Here is a 16,274-nt window from a genome sequence, read left to right as displayed (position 1 = left end):
AACAGCCGTGGCAAAAAGGTTGTCAAATCGGGCAGGGCCCACTTAACAACGGCCTTGCTTAGCAACAGGAATTTTGCTCCCACCTGTGGTTGATAAATCGAGAACTACTTGCAGTGAACCCGCGTTTTCTATTCAGTGGCTGGAAGATCCTAGTAGGAAACGGCCTCAGGGGAGGCAATGGGGGAAACGGCCTCAGGAGGGGCAACGGGTTAACTCACTTGCTGGCTCGCACGACCTCAGCGGCCGAGTGGTTGATGGTCAGCTCGCTCAGGGGGATGCGCCGTTCCTCGACTTCGGAGGCGATGAAGGTCTCCTTGTCCCCACTCTCCACCTTGATCAGCCGGATCTTCAGCTCCTTGGGGGGACCCTCTGTGAAGGACCGCAGCTTGAGCAGGTCGGCCGAGCACACCATGGTGGACACCGAGCCCACCGGAGCCTCTTCTGTCTTGACGGGAGACCTCCGCTCCGGGGGAGGTGGCGGAGGTGGCGGGGGCGGCTTGGCCCCGTTCTCCCGGGCCTGCCCCTCGGCGCTCTGCACGTCCAAACTGCCCAGGATCTGCCGGTTCTTCCCCTTGCGAGCTTTACCGTCCCGGTGTCTGCGCGAGCCATCCCGGTTGGAGCGACGGTGCCGACGGTGCTCCAAATGCTGCTTGCGGGACTCGTCCTTGGGGCGGGGAGGGGTGAGTGGTGGGGGCGCCGGGGGCACGGGGGCTGGAAGAGGAGGGGGTGGAGGGGAGGCCGGGGCGGGTGGGGGACTGGCAGGGGGCGGGGGGCTCTTCTCCCGCCCTGCTCGTCCCACCAGGGTCTCGCAGGCGCGGCTGATCTCCTCCAAGACCTCCGACTCGGTCTTGACGGGCCGAGGGGTGGGCAGGGGCGGGGGCGGGGAGGCCCGCTCCTCTGTGGCGCCACCAGGGCCCCCGGCCCACGCTTGGCCTGAGGTAGTGAGTTGGGGCAGGGGGCTCTGGCTCGCACCGGCTGGGGGGGAGATCTTAGCACCTGGGGGCGTCATCGGTTTCAGCCGATAGGAGTGTTTCTGCCCCTCCAGCACATTGGCCAAAGACTTCAAGAGTGACGGGGTGCTGCGGGGGGTGAACTTGGGCCCCCCGCTGGACCCCCCTGCGGCTGCCATGCCCGGGGGGCGCTGCTCTTCCGTGTCCCGCTTGCCGAAGCGGTAGAGGCAAGGAGGCTCGGGGGGGTCCTGCCCGGGCGGCTTGGGGTAATCGAAGGCGCCGGCCGAGGCCGAGGGCAGCTTGGGCCTGGCCAGGGGTGGGGGGCTAGGCAGCAGAGGGGCGGGGGGCGGCGGGGGAGGGAAGCTCTCCTCCCGTTCTTCTTCCCCGCGCCGGATGGACTCGTCCAGCATCTTCATGATGTTGGCCAGCCCGTCCGGCAAAATCTTGGAGAATTCGGGGGGCTCCTCAAACTGGTCCTCTAACGGGGGGCTGGCGAAGCCGAAGAGGCGGTCAGGGGAGGCCTCCGGGGCGGGGGGCACCACGGGCGGGTCCAGCGTCTTTGGATAGGAGGCCCGGGAGGGGGGAGGAGGGGGCGGCGGCGGGGGCGGCGGTGGGGGTGGCGGCGGGGGCGGCACCGGCAGCGCTGGGGGGCTCTCTGGGGGCCTGAACGTTCCTGAGGTAATCGGGGGGCTCGGATTCAGGGGCCTGGACCCCCCCGCGGTGCCGCTCTCTTCCCGGCTGCTCTCGGGAAGCCAGAATGGGGGGGCCGGCGAGGGCTCGGGGCTGGCTGGGCTGGGGGTCTCCCCGGCCCCTTCCCGGGGGTGAGAGAAGCTGCCTTGCTGACCGCTGGCGCCCGGATCCTGGAAGCCGCACCCCGAGTCGCAATTGGCCAAGGAGGGGGGGTCGGCGCCGCACCCAAAGAGGAGGTCTCCCAGGGGGTCTTCCTCCTCGGCCTTGCCCCCCTCACCCGCTTTGCCCAGCCAGGGCAGCGGAGGGGGGGGAGGGGGAGGAGGAGGGGGAGGAGGGGGAGCTGGGGGGCACTGGGGAGCCGAGGGAGGGGCTGGTGGGGCGGGGCCCGGCGGGGGCAGGGGCCGGTTGGGGGGTGGGGGCTGCATGCGTGCGCAGGGCAGGTTGCGGGGGGCAAGGCAAGGGGCCGGCCGGGAGGGAGGGGCCGGTTTGCGCCCAGCGTTCTCCGATGTGACGACGGGCGACTCCATTGCCGGCGGCGTTTGGTAATGATTAGAAGAACCCTGCGGGGGGGGAAGGGGGGGGGACAGGAATAATATGAATGAATAAAATGTCTCCCTCCCTCCTTTCTTTTCTTCGTCCCTTCTCTCTCCTTCCTTCCTTCTTCCCTCCCTCCCTTTTTTTTCCCTTCCCTCCATCCCTGGAACCAGCTACTATTTATTTTCTTCCTTCCTTCCTTCCTTCCTTCCTTCCTTCCTTCCTTCCTTCCTTCCTTCCTTCCTTCCTTCTGACTCCTTCCATCCTCCCTTCTCTCTCCTTCCTTCCTTCCGTTCCCTTCCTTCCTTTCTTCTCCTTCCTTTCTCTTCCTACCTCCCTCTCATTCCTTCCCACCCTCCCATCCTTCTTCCCCTTTCCCTCCATCTTTCTTCCCTCCCTTCCTCGCTCGACTCCTTCCTTCCTCCCTCCCTTCTCTTTCCTTCCTCCCTTCCCTCGCTTCTCTCCTTCCTCTCCTTCCTTCCTTCTTCCTTCCTTCCCTTCTGTCTCTTTCCTCCCTCCCTCTCCTCTCTCCTTCCTTCCTTCCTTCCTCACTGTTTCATTCCTTCCCTCCCTCCCTCGCTTCTTCCTTCCCTCCCTCCCTTGCTTCTTCCTTCCTCCCTTCTTTCTTCCCTCGCTTGTCTTTCCTCCCTCCCTCCTTTCTCTCCTTCCTCCCTTCCTTCCTCACTCTTTCATTCCTTTCTTCCCTCGCTTGTCTTTCCTTCCTCTCTCCTTCCTTCCCTTTTCCCTTTCTTCCTTCCCTCACTTCTGTCTCTTTCCTTCCTCCCTCCCTTCTCTCTTCCTTCCTTCCTTCCTTCCTCAGTTTCATTCTTCCCTCCCTTCTTCCTTCCCTCCCTCCCTCCCTCACTTCTTCCTTCCTCCCTCCCTTCTTTCCTTCCTCCCTTCTCTTTCCTTCCCTCTTCCCTTCCTTCCTCCCTTCCCTCGCTTCTCTCTCCTTCCCTCTTCCTTCCTTCACTTCTGTCTCTTTCCTTCCTCCCTCCCTTCTCTCTTCCTTTCTTCCTTCCTTCCTCAGTTTCATTCTTCCCTCCCTTCTTCCTTCCCTCCCTCCCTCCCTCACTTCTTCCTCCCTCCCTTCTTTCTTCCCTCACTTGTCTTTCCTCCCTCCCTCCCTTCTCTCCTTCTTCCCTTCCTTCCTCACTCTTTCATTCTTCCCACCTTCTTCTTTTCTTCCCCCCATCTTTCCTCCCTCCCTCCCTCCCTCCCTCTCTGGGTCACCCCCCTCCCACCCCCTTCCTCTGCAAGGGCTCCACCCAAGCTGCCCCCCCCTCCCGTGGCAGCCCCCCCCGGGGTCCCCGTGGCCCCTTACAAGGCTTTCCGAGGTCAGCGGCCCCCGTGAGGTGGTCTTGCTGGTGGTGGTGGTGGTGGGTCCTCCCGGGGTCGGGCGCGGGGCATAAGGCACGCAGGCGGAGGTTGCTGGTGTGGTGGTGGAGTCTGGACGCACCCGGGGGACTCGGCCGTCTCTAAGGTCACTTCCGTTGGGCCGGGTGGAGCAGCCGTGGGGCTCGAGCGGGGCGCGGTGTGCTGGCGGTGTGCGGGGAGTGGGCGCCATGGCGGGCAGGCGGTGGGGGGGCGGGTGGGAGCTGTAGGCGGGCGACGGGTAGGGGAAAGCGGAGTGAGCCACCGAGTTCCTCTGCTCCTGGGGGCGGAAGCCGGGGGGGGGGGGGGAGGAGGAGGAATGAGAGAGTGAAAAAGAGGGGAGGGGAAAGGGAAAGAGGGAGGGAAGGAAGAAGTGAAGGAGGGAGGGAAGGGAAAGGGAGGGAGGGAAGAAGCAAGTGGGATGGAGGGAGGGAGGGAGGGAGGGAGGGAGGGAAGAGAGAGAAGCGAGGAAACGAGGGAAGGAAGAAGCAAAGGGACAGAAGTGAGGGAGGAAAGGAAAGAAAGCAAAGGAGGGAGGGAGGGAGACAGGGAAGGAAGGAAGGGAGACAGAAGCGAGGGAGGGAGGGAGGGAAGGAAAGAAGCAAGCAAGGAAGGAAGGAAGAGAAGGAGGGAGACAGAAGGAGAGAGGGAAGGAAGGAAGGAAGGAAGGAGGGAAGGAAGGAAGAGAAGGAAGGGAAGGAGGGAGGGAAAAGGAGAGAGGGAGGGAGGGAAGGAAGGAAGAGAAGGAGGGAGAGAGGGAGAGAGGGAGGGAGGGGAGGGAAGAGAAGGAGGGTGGGAGACAGGAGAGAGGGAAGGAAGGAAGAGAAGGAGGGAGGGAGGGAGGGAGACAGAAGGAGAGAGGGAGGGAGGGAAGGAAAGAAGCAAGCAAGGAAGGAAGGAAGAGAAGGAGGGAGACAGAAGGAGAGAGGGAAGCAAGCAAGGAAGGAAGGAAGAGAAGGAGGGAGACAGAAGGAGAGAGGGAAGGAAGGAAGGAAGGAAGGAAGAGAAGGAGGGAGACAGAAGGAGAGAGGGAAGGAAGGAAGGAAGGAAGGAAGGGAAGGAGGGAGGGAAAAGGAGAGAGGGAGAGGGAAGGAAGGAAGAGAAGGAGGGAGACAGAAGGAGAGAGGGAAGGAAGGAAGGAAGGAAGGAAGGGAAGGAGGGAGGGAAAAGGAGAGAGGGAGAGGGAAGGAAGGAAGAGAAGGAGGGAGGGAGGGAGACAGAAGGAGAGAGGGAGGGAGGAAAGGAAGGAAGGAAGGAGGAGAAGGAGGAGGGAAGGAGGGAGATGGAAGGAAAAATAAAATCAGGCTTTTCCCCCCCCCCCCCCCCCCCGCTCTTCAGACCTTTTCCGTTGACCTCAAGCATCCTGCAAGGCGAAGCTATCTGGGCTGGAGGGGGGGGGGGCTGCAGAAGCTTCCCAGCTTTTCCAAACCCAAAGCCACGGAAGAGGCCTTAATCCCACCCCCCCACTCCCCCCCCCCTGCAGTCCGGGCCCTTTGCAGATGCAAGCCAAGCAGCAGCCAGGAGCAGGCAAAGCAGGGAGCCGGGGAGGGGGGGGGGAACCCCGTCCCAGGCAAGATTTCAGGGGAAAAAGGGAATAAACCGGCCCCCTTTCCCTCCACTGGCCCCCCACCCACCCTGGACGGCCAGATCTGGGGGGGGGGGCCCTAATCTTTAGGGATGGGATTTATAGAGCCCCCCCCCCCTCTCACCAGAACAAGGGATCCTGGGTGGTGGATCTGGGAACACAAAGGACAGGGAGGACCCCCCCCCCAGCCCTCCAGAAGGACCCCTCCTCAATTTAAAGTGTTCATCAGCTGCGTCATACTTTCTTTCCTTCCTTCCTTCCTTCCTTCCTTCCCTTTGCCTTCCATCCATCCATCCTCCCTTCCTTCTTTTGTTTCTTTCCTCTTTCCTCTCTTTCCTTCCTTCTTTCCCGTCTTTTCCTTTCCATCCATCTCCTTTTTTCTTTCCTCATTTCTCCCTCTCTTCCCTTATTCCCTCGGTCCCTTCCCTTCTTCCTCATTTTTTTTCCTTCCATCCTCCCTCTTCCCTTCCTCTTTTCCTTTCGTCCTCCCTCCCTTTCTCCCTTTCCTCTTTCCTTTTCTCTTCAAAATCAATCTTCCTTCCTCTCCTCCTTCCATCTCTCCCTCCCTTTTTCTTTCCTCTTTTCTCCATCTTCCTTTCCTTCCCTCCTTCCTTTTCTCCTTCCATCCATCCCCCTTTTCCTTTCGTCCCTCCCTTACTTTCCTATTTCTCCCTTTCTTTTTTTCTGTTCCTCTTTCCTTTTTTCCCTTTCTCAAAACCAATCTTCCTTCCTTCCTTCTTTCCTCTTCCTTCCTCATTTTTCTTCTTCCCTTCCTTCCCTCCTTCATTCATTCATACCTTCCTTCCTTTCTTCTCATTTTCCTTCCTTCCTTCTTTACCATCTTCCTTCCTTCTCATTTCCCTTCCTTTCTTCCTTCTCATTTTCCTTCCTTCCTTTCTTCTCATTTTCCTTCCTTCTTTAACATCTTTCTTCCTTCCTTCTCATTTTCCCTTCCTATCTTCCTTCCTTCCTTCTCATTCTTCCTTTCTTCCTTCCTTCCTATTTTCCTTCCTTCCTTCATTTGTTCTTTGCTATCTTCCTTTTTTCTTCTCATTTCCTTCCTTCTTTTTCCTTCCTTCCTTCTCATTCTCCTTCCTTCCTTCCTTCTCATTTTCCCTTCCTTCCTATCTTCCTTCCTTCCTTCTCATTCTCCTTCCTTTCTTCCTTCCTTCCTATTTTCCTTCCTTCCTTCATTTGTTCTTTGCTATCTTCCTTTTTTCTTCTCATTTCCTTCCTTCTTTTTCCTTCCTTCCTTCTCATTCTCCTTCCTTCCTTCCTTCCTTCTCATTTTCCCTTCCTTCCTATCTTCCTTCCTTCCTTCTCATTCTCCTTCCTTTCTTCCTATCTTCCTTCCTTCCTTCCTTCCTTCATTTGTTCTTTGCTATCTTCCTTTTTTTCTTCTCATTTCCTTCCTTCTTCTTCCTTCCTTCCTTCTCCTTCTCCTTCCTTCCTTCCTTCCTCCCCTCGCCCCCTCCCTGGGGCGGCCTAGCCTTAAAGTGGGGGGGTCCGCCTTACTTGTCTGTCTGGGGCGGCCACGTTCTTGCGCTCCTGGCCCCAGAGGTCTCCATGCAGGGGGTTCCATAGTCCAGGCTTAGGCAGCTGGTAGTGGGGATTGCCGGGGGCTCCGGGACCGGACAAATGCTGGCCCACCCCGTTAGCACCGGTCTGCTCCCCCGCAGGCGTTTGCAGAGAGAGAGCGAGAGGAGAGGGTCACAGCCTCCAAAGCCCCACAGCCCCCTCCCGCCACGCTGCCCCCCCGTGTCCTTCCCCAGGGGGGGGGGAAACAGGAGCGGAGAAGGGGTCCCAGCAGGAGGGGAGGTTGACCTACAGATCCCTTTCTCCCCCCCTTAAAAAAAAAAAAAGCCAGCAGCCACCCAAGCAGCAGACCAAAGCAGCGTCCGGAAAGGGCAAGAGGCCGTTAAGCATGCGCAGAGTGCCAGCAACAGGGGCTTTGCTACCTGGTCGGGACTGGTGCTCCTCCGCCTCTTCATGGGCGCCGGCATCTCTTCGCTGTGGCCCGGGTGGGCCGGGTGCTGGACCGGCGGGATGGGCTGGACCACCGGGGGCTCCATGGGGGGGCCGGGCCGCTTGAGCTGGGGGTTCCGCTTGGCCGAAAAATTCCTTTTCTGGGGAAGCGAATGCAGGGGGATTCAGTTTGTCTGCTAAACACCCAACGCAGAAGCCTTTCCACGGAAATAAGACACCTGGGCAGCTTTGAAGACCGGTGGGCTTCAATTCCCAGAATCCCCCAGCCAGCCCTCTTGACTGGGGAATTCTGGGAGTTGAAGAAGCCCATGCCTCTTAAAAGTTGCTGTTCTAGGACAGGGGTTTCCAAGCTTGGCGATTTTAAGACGGGTGGACTTCAACTCCCAGAATCCCCCAGCCAGCCATCTTGACTGAGGAATTCTGGGAGTTGAAGTCCACCCATCTTAGAGTTGCCAAGGTTGAAAAACACTGTTCCAGGACAGGGGCCTTGGCACCTTGAAGACCTGTGGACTTTAACTCCCAGAATTCGCCAAAAACCTTTGGAAACAGTGATTGACACAGTGCTGCGGAACAAGGAAAATTGGTCCAAAAGATTTGTTAAGGGGGGGGGTTATTGAATGAGTCATAATTAAAAAAAAAATTAACAGAAACCCCAAGTGTTCTTTTAAATCAGGAGTCTTCCAACTAGGCCCTTTGAGGACTTTTGGACTTCAACTCCCAGAATTCCTCAGCCAGCATGAGGGAACTATGACCCTTTTATGACTTGTGGACTTCAACTCCCAGAGTTCCTCAGCCAAGCACACTAGCTGAGGAATTCTGGGAGTTGAACTCCACAAGCAGGGCTCTCCAAACTTGGCCCTTTGATGACTTGTGGCCATAGTTCCCTCACGCTGGATGAGGAATTCTGGGAGTTGAAGTCCACAAGTCATCAAAGGGTCCTAGTTCCCTCATGCTGGCTGAGGAATTCTGGGAGTTGAAGTCCAAAAGTCATAAAAGGGTCCTAGTTCCCTCATGCTGGCTGAGGAATTCTGGGAGTTGAAGTCCAAAAGTCATAAAAGGGTCCTAGTTCCCTCATGCTGGCTGAGGAATTCTGGGAGTTGAAGTCCACGTCATCAAAGGGTCCTAGTTCCCTCACGCTAGCTGAGGAATTCTGGGAGTTGAAGTCCACAAGTCAAAAGGGTCATAGTTCCCTCACGCTAGCTGAGGAATTCTGGGAGTTGAAGTCCACAAGTCATCAAAGGGCCAAGTTTGAAGATCCCTGCTTGTGGACTTCAACTCCCAGAATTCCTCACCCAGCATGCCTGGCTGAGGAATTCTGGGAGTTGGAAGTCCACAAGCCGGGGTTATGGGGACGGGGCAGAAACTTCTTACCTCAAGATGTAAAAGGTTCCAGACTTGCTGTAAGGGGGGTAAAACTTTGTGCCGGTGATGAGATGAGCCCCCCGAATGGAAATTCCACAGCTGAGCCTGAAAAAGGGGGAACAGGTGAGGTGGAGGAAGAAGAGACAAGAGACCACGTTTAAAAAAAAAAGGTTAAAGCTTTTCTTCAAGGAATTTGGGAAATGGAAGAGTGGCAGGATCTCCTGGTGGTCTCCCATCCGAACCAACCAACCAACCAGGCCAGACTGTTCTTAGCTTGGCTTTTCAACCTAGGGAAGGCTAGTTAGGAAAAGGTTGGGAAACTCCCCCTTTCTTTATCTTATCCAACACATTTGGGGCAATTTGGTGTAGTTAAGGCAACAAGTGGGAAACCGGGAGGCAGTGAATTCTAGTTCTGTCTTAGGCACAAAAGCCAACTGGGTGACTTTGGGCCAATCACCAGGAGACAGTGAGTTTTAGTCCTCTCTTAGGCATCAAAGCTGTCTGGGTGACTTTCAGGCCAATCACCGGGAGACTGGGAGTTCTAGTACGCCTTAGCCAAGCAAGCCAACTGAATCACTTTGGGCCAATCACCAGGAGATGGTGAGTTCTAGTCCCACCTTAAACATCAAAGCTAGCTGCGTGACTTCGGGCCAATCACTAGGAGATGGTGAGTTCTAGTCCCACCTTAAACATCAAAGCTAGCTGGGTGACTTTGGACCAATCACCGGGAGATGGTGAGTTCTAATCCTGCCTTAGGCATCAAAGCTGTCTGAATCACTTTGGGCCAATCGCCAGGAGATGGCGAGTTCTAGTCCCACCTTAGGCATCAAAGCTGTCTGGGTGACTTTCAGGCCAATCACCGGGAGACTGGGAGTTCTAGTATGCCTTAGGCAAGCAAGCCAATTGAATCACTTTGGGCCAATCACCAGGAGATGATGAGTTCTAGTCCCACCTTAAACATTAAAGCTAGCTGGGTGACTTTGGACCAATCACCGGGAGACGGCGAGTTCTAGTCCCGCCTTAGGCCTCCAAGTTAGCTGGGTGACCTTGTGCCATTCATCCTCTCAGCCCAGCCCAACCCACCTCACAGGGTTGTCGTTCGTGGAGAAAATAAGAGGAAGGCGGTCTATACGGAAGAAGTTTTTGGGTGAAAATAATAAAGGCAGGATAAAACGGAATGTTTTGGGGGCAAAAAAGGATGGGAATGCCTCTGCTCCCCCCCCCCCACATCCAGCTCTCCCCCCCGCTGCTCCTCCTAAGGCCCGAACCCCCCCCCCACCTCCGGCAACGCCCCCCCAGCCCCCCCCAGCACGTGGGCCGTCCATCCTACCTGCTGCAGCCTCCCGATCCGGGCGTGCATTTCCCCGTAGCTCCCATAGTCGCGCTGGTACCGGGTGGCGTTTTGGTAGCACCGGATGGCTTCCTCGCAGTCCTGCTCCGACTCGTAGATGGCGCCCAGCTGCTCCCAGAGGTGAGGCTGGCCCTGGTCCCGCAGCAGAGCCTGGACGCAGCCGTGGATGGCCTCCAGCTTCCCATGCAGGGGGCGTGGGGGCAAGTTCCTGGAGGGGTGGAGGGGGGGAGACGTGATGAGTCGGCAGCAAAGGAGGCGGGGGGGGGGCAAGCTCCCTGGGAAGGGATGCTGGGAGGGAGGCGTACAGAGTGGTGGGGAGGGGTCTTAAAGGAAATAGGTGGGGGCCTTTCCTTCAGATCTGGGGTGGGGGCAGACCCAGCGAAGGAGAGATGAGAGATTTTTTGGGGAGGGGGGCAGCAAAGAAGCCAAAAAGGACAGGACTGTGCAGCGAAGAGGGTGCAGGAGAACGGCAACAAGCAAGCAAGCAAGCAAGCAGGAGGATGGTGGTCAATAGGAACGAGTAACTGTAGATCAAGTTTGAAGTGAGGGGTCCCGGGTGCTCTCCGAGTTGGGCGGGGTACCTGCAGAACTTCCCGGACCCAGCTAGGGAACATCATCGGTGCCAGAAGGGAGGAGAAAGAGGAGGAGGAGGAGGAGGAGGAGGAGGAGGAGGAGGAGGAGGAAGAAGAAGAAGAAGAAGAAGAAGAAGAAGAAGAAGAAGAAGAAGAAGAAGAAGAAGAAGAAGAAGAAGGAAGAAGAAGAAGAAGAAGAAGAAGAAGAAGAAGAAGAAGAAGAAGAAGAAGAAGAAGAAGAAGAAGAAGAAGAAGAAGAAGAAGAAGAAGAAGAAGAAGAGGAGGAAGACTGTGGGGTTCCTGGTGCTCTCTGAGCTGGGTGGTTTTCTTGCAGACGTTTCACGACCCAACTAGGGAACATCATCAGTGCTGGAAGGGAGGGGGAAAAAGAGGAGGAAGAGGGGGTCTGCAGATAGGATGTGGAGAAGGATAAGAAGAAGGGGAGGAGGAGGAGGAGGAGGAGGAGGAGGAGGAGGAAGATTGAGGGGTCCTTGGTGCTCTCTGAGCTTGGTGGTTTTCTTGCAGGCGTTTCACGACCCAACTAGGGAACATCATCAGTGCTGGAAGGGAATGGGATTTGTGGAGGAGGAGGAGGAGGAGGAAGAGGAGGAGGAGGAGGAGGAGGAGGAGGAGGAGGAGGAGGAGGAGGAGGAGGAGGAGGAGGAGGAGGAGGAGGAGGAAGAAGGACGACTGTGGGATCCTTGGTGCTCTCTGAGCTGGGTGGTTTTCTTGCAGACGTCTCATGACCCAACTAGGGAACACCATCAGTACTCGGGGTCATGGTCTGCCTGCACCTTTTCCTAGATGCATACAATGGGGGGGAATCTGTGGTCCTCCTCCTTCCCCCCCCCATGCAAAATAGGGTGGGTGGGCCCCAAAGGCCGGGCGCAGGACTCACCCGGGGGCATAGTAGCCTTTGCTGTACTGCCCCAGATTAGCACCATGGCTGGGCGTCAACGGCAGGGGCAGAGGCGGCTGGACGGCACTGGCGGAGCACCTGGCAGAGGGAGACCGTGGCGGGTCAGAAAGGCAGGCGAGATACCAGCTGGGGAGGGGGGGGCAAGAGTCCTGCTCCCATCGAGCTGGGCTGGGTCTCTTCTATGGCAGGGGTCTTCCAACTCGGCCCTTTGGTGACTTGCGGACTTCAACTCCCAGAATTCCCTAGCCAGGCACGCTGGCCGAGGAATTCTGGGAGTTGAAGTCCACCAGTCATCAAAGGGTCCTAGTTCCCTCACGCCGGCTGAGGAATTCTGGGAGTTGAAGTCCCCAAGCCATGAAGGGGCCATAGTTCCCTCACGCCGGCTGAGGAATTCTGGGAGTTGAAGTCCCCAAGTCACAAAAGGGTCATAGTTCCCTCACACTAGCTGAGGAATTCTGGGAGTTGAAGTCCACCAGTCACAAAAGGGTCATAATTCCCTCACGCTGGCTGAGGAATTCTGGGAGTTGAAGTCCGCAAGTCATAAAGAGGGCCAAGTTGGAAGACCCCTGTTTTATGGGGTGGAAAAGGCGCCCTGAGACCATTTGGGGGGGGGAATCTCTCGGGGGGGAGCAGGCTTAGGAGAGGAAGCAGAGCAGCCAACACCGAAACGGCCCCCCCTCAATTTGGGAGAGGAAGGCAGAGATGGATGACACGGCTCGGGCGGGGGGGGGGGAATGAGCGTGGGAAGGCGAACACGGGACCAAGTTTCTCCGAGGGAAATGCAGAGTGGCTGAAACTAACCCTGGTTTGATTGGGAGAAGGCGGAAAGATGTTCCGGATAAACGGAGAACCCACAAAGAGGGTTTATTCTCTGCATTTGATAAAGAAGAATATTTGCAGCTCCCTGGGGTGGGTGGTTTTCCTGCAGACGTCTCATGACCCAACTAGGGAACATCATCAGTGCTAGAAGGGAGAGGGGTTTGCGGGGAGGAGGAGAATTGTGGGGTCCTGGGTGGTCTTCTGAGCTGGGTGGTTCCCTCGCAGACGTTTCATGACCTAACTAGGTGACATTGTCAGCGCTAGGAGAGAGTGGGGGTTGCAGGGAGGAGGAGGAGGAGGAGGAAAAGGGGGATGGACTGTGGGGTCCTTGGTGGTCTCTGAGCTTGCTGATATCCTGCAGACGTTTCGTGACCCAACTAGGCAACACCATCAGGGCTAGAAGGGAGAGGTATTTGCAATATTTAGCCCTGATGATGTTCCCTAGTTGGGTCACGAAACGTCTCCAAGAAAACAACCCTGCTCAGAGACCATCAAGAACCCCACAGTCCGTCCTCTTCCTCCTCCTCCCTCCCTTCCTTCCTCCCCCTCCCTTCTAGCACTGATAATGATCCCTAGTTGGGTCACGAAACGTCTGCAAGAAAACCGCTCAGCTCAGAGATCACTGAGGACCGCTCTCTTCTTCGCTTGGGGGCACGACAGCTAGTCCTCCACTTACGCCGCGAATTGAGCCTGGAATGAGTAGTCAGTCCTATTGGCCATTAAGCCTAACCAGAGACCTGATTGTACGACATTCTTTTTTTTTGTGGCGGTCGTTAAGCGAATCCACCATTGTTAAGCAAGCATTGCAGCCACTAAGCAAAACAAAACAAAACCACAAAAGCCCCACAACCCCATTGTTCGGAATGGGTGATGGTTTTTTTTTGCCCGTTTACCCATTTCCAGCCAAGAATGTCGTCACAACTGTGGGATGCGGGCAAATGGCCGTAAATCCGGATCGGTTGCTAAGCGTCTAAATTCAGATCGTGTGGCGGCTGTCGGAACTTTGAATCTGGCACGTAAGTACCTTTTGGGGGGGCTCCGTCGTAACTTCAAAAACTTAGGTCGTAAGTGGAGGACTATTTACTCTGCAGAGATCTGCACACGGACCGGTCCTCGACATACGACAAGTAAGCCTGACCTCCCCGTCACTAAGCGAGACGGCTGTTAAGTCAGTTTTGCTCCATTGGATGACCGGGAGGGTGGGGTGTGCGGAGAATGCCACAACGGTTGTACGTGTGAAAAAAATGTCCTTTTTTTTACGCCGTTCTAACTCGACGGTCGCCAAACGAACGGCTGTCACTTGAGGACTAGCTCCCTGCCCGGGTTTATGGAGGAAGCTCAAAACTTCGGAATGAAAGTTTTATCTCTCTCTCACTCTTTTTTTTTTCCTTTAAACTTATTCTCCAACCTTCCAAATTCTGAAATTTCCACTCAGAGAAAACAAGGATTTCTGGAAGCAAAAAATGAGTGGGGGGGTGGGGGAAGGCAGCCAGGCTAGCTGAGACCCCAGGACCTGGGACTTGCCCGCTTCCCCCCTCCCCGCAACCGGGGCTGGTCCTCGAACCCGCTCCCCCCTTCCCAAAATACCTGCCCCCCGGGAGCCATGGGCGAGAATGGCACGAGGTCCAGGCTCCACTGCAGCCCACGTTGCCGATGGAAAAAGGGTCCCGTCCAGCACGGACCCCAAGCTGTTCCAATGTGCGATGCATCCAGTCTGCACAAGGCAGAGAAGAGAGAGGGGGGGGTTAGGGGACCGCCAGAGGATGGAGACCCCCACCCCACTGGCCCCTTTTTAACACCATGTGCTTTAGTTTAACTCAATAATAATGATGATGATGATTGTTGGAAGGGACCTGGGAGGTCATCTAGCCCAACCGCCTATTTTCCCACTTTCTACCAACACAAGTCTTCTCTCTTCTCTTCGGTTGAACGTCCCTGCTCTGACGGGCAGCCCGCTGGGTGGTAGTTAAAGGCCGCAGCCCCAGGCAGGAACCAGGACAATTGGGACTTCTAGTCCTCCGTTATTTTTAGGAACACCTTTTTATCCCTCTTGCTTTCTTGATAAGTAACTCGAGGTGTTGAACGAACCAAACGCGCCGTCCGGCTTTCCCCACAACAGCCCTGCGAGGTGGGCTGGGCTGAGGGAGGAGGACTGGATCAAAGTCACCCAGCCAGCTTTCATGCCTAAGGCGGGACTAGAACTCCCCGTCTCCTGGTGATTGGCCCAAAGTCACCCAGCTACTTCACATGCCTAAGGCGGGACTAGAACTCCCCGTCTCCTGGTGATTGGCCCAAAGTCACCCAGCCAGCTTTCATGCTTAAGGCGGGACTAGAATTCAGTCTCCCGGTGATTGGCCCAAAGTCACCCAGCTACTTCACGTGCCTAAGGCGGGACTAGAACTCACAGTCTCCTGGTGATTGGCCCAGAGTCACCCAGCCGGCTTTTATGCCTAAGGCGGGACTAGAACTCACAGTCTCCTGGTGATTGGCCCAGAGTCACGCAGCCGGCTTTTATGCCTAAGGCGGGACTAGAACTCACAGTCTCCTGGTGATTGGCCCAGAGTCACGCAGCCGGCTTTTATGCCTAAGGCGGGACTAGAACTCCCTGTCTCCTGGTGATTGGCCCAGAGTCACCCAGCTGGCTTTTATGCCTAAGGCAGGACTAGAACTCACAGTCTCCTGGTGATTGGCCCAAAGTCACTCAGCCAGCTTTCATGCCTAAGGCGGGACTAGAACTCACAGTCTCCTGGTGATTGGCCCAGAGTCACCCAACTGTCTTTCATGCCTAAAGTGGGACTAGAACTCACCGTCTCCCACTTTCCTGACCAGCACCGTAACCACTCAACCAAACTGGCTCTCCTTTGGCACCAGACCCAAATGGGGGATTTGGGGCCAAGAAAGGAAAGACAAACCACGTCTGGAGATGCATGGTCGCCCGAGGTCCAGACAGCCCAGAAGGCCCAAATAATCGCTCATTAATCAAGGATACGAAACAGAGGTCTCCAATCTTGGCAAACCGAAGACGGGTGGGCTGCAACTCCCAGAATTCCCCAGCCACTGGTGGACTCTGACTCTCAGCCTGGCTGAAGAATTCTGGCAGTTGGTCCCCAAGTTTTAAAATGGCTGGGGAATTCTGGGAGTTGAAGTCCCCCAGTCTTAAAGTGACTGAGGAATTCTGGGAGTTGAAGTCCCCCAGACTTAAAAGTGGCTGGGGAATTCTGGGAGAGGAATTCTGGGAGTTGAAGTCCATCAGTCTTAAAGTGACTGAGGAATTCTGGGAGTTGAAGTCCCCCAGTCTTAAAGTGGCTGGGGAATTCTGGGAGAGGAATTCTGGGAGTTGAAGTCCCCCAGTCTTAAACTGGTTGAGGAATCCTGGGAGTTGAGGCTCCCAATTCTTAAACGGCTCGGGAATTCTGGGAGTTGCAGCCCACCCGTGATATAAGACATACCTTCTACCCCTTTTATTAGTGGTGCCATTTCGTACTTTGGTTTGACCCCCCCCAGCCCCCTCCCCAAATCCCCACCTCTCATGCACCTGGAATGAACAGTTACTGCTGCCCCCTCCCCAGCCCACCCCCCAAGCCCTCCTCTTACCTTTCTCCCGGAGTGGACGCGTCTTCGTTCCCCACCCTCCACCCCCCCAGATCCAGGCGACGGGCGCCCCCCCAGCCGCTGATAATTTAGACCTCCTCTGGTCTAAAGCCTCCGGAGGTCACAACCACATATAATGCTGCAAGGGGAGATGGGGGGGAGAGAGAGGGGGAGGGAGGAGAGGGAGAGGGAGGAAGGAGAGAGGGAGAGGGAAGGAGAGGGAGAGAGAGCGAGGGAAGGAAAGAGAGGAGAGACAGAGGGAGAGGGAAGGAGAGAGGGAGAGAGGGGGAAGGAGAGAGAAGGAGGGAGAGAGAGATATGAAGGGAGGGAGAGAGGGGGAGAGAGAAGAAGGGAGAGAGAGAGATATGGAGGGAGGGAGAGAGGGGGAGAGAGAGAGAAGAAGGGAGAGAGAGATATGGAGGGAGGGAGAGAAGGGGAGGGAGAGAGAAGGAGGGAGAGAGAGAGATATGGAGGGAGGGAGAGAAGGGAAGGGAGAGAGAAGGAGGGAGAGAGAGAGATATGGAGGGAGGGAGAGAAGGGG

The 16,274-nt window shown here is 56.4% G+C and overlaps 1 protein-coding gene across 9 annotated transcripts in view; it reads right to left on the bottom strand.

Moving 5' to 3' along the window:
• The window catches only part of KDM6B (lysine demethylase 6B), a 90,419-nt gene that overhangs the window by 18,921 nt on the left and 55,224 nt on the right, over positions 1-16,274 (bottom strand). For 7 of the 9 annotated variants that reach the window (XM_039337962.1, XM_039337954.1, XM_039337955.1 and 4 more), the window contains 9 exons: positions 15,737-15,872; positions 13,730-13,856; positions 11,303-11,401; positions 9,812-10,040; positions 8,491-8,586; positions 7,092-7,259; positions 6,649-6,798; positions 3,499-3,828; positions 219-2,200 (listed from right to left, as the gene is read on the bottom strand). In XM_039337962.1, the coding sequence (XP_039193896.1) occupies positions 219-2,200; positions 3,499-3,828; positions 6,649-6,798; positions 7,092-7,259; positions 8,491-8,586; positions 9,812-10,040; positions 11,303-11,401; positions 13,730-13,851 (3,176 nt within the window). In that variant the 5' untranslated portion in view covers positions 13,852-13,856; positions 15,737-15,872. The remainder of the gene's footprint in view (positions 1-218; positions 2,201-3,498; positions 3,829-6,648; positions 6,799-7,091; positions 7,260-8,490; positions 8,587-9,811; positions 10,041-11,302; positions 11,402-13,729; positions 13,857-15,736; positions 15,873-16,274) is intronic. The other 2 variants (XM_039337961.1, XM_039337960.1) reach the window with 2 other exon arrangements.

This window comes from Crotalus tigris, unplaced genomic scaffold (genome assembly GCF_016545835.1).
Source record: "Crotalus tigris isolate CLP2741 ecotype Arizona unplaced genomic scaffold, ASM1654583v1 scf7180000017690.20705106771:4171800, whole genome shotgun sequence".
Lineage (NCBI taxonomy): Eukaryota > Metazoa > Chordata > Lepidosauria > Squamata > Viperidae > Crotalus > Crotalus tigris.
The sequence above is the reverse complement of the archived record's forward strand: the minus strand, read 5'-3'. Positions and strand labels throughout refer to the sequence as shown.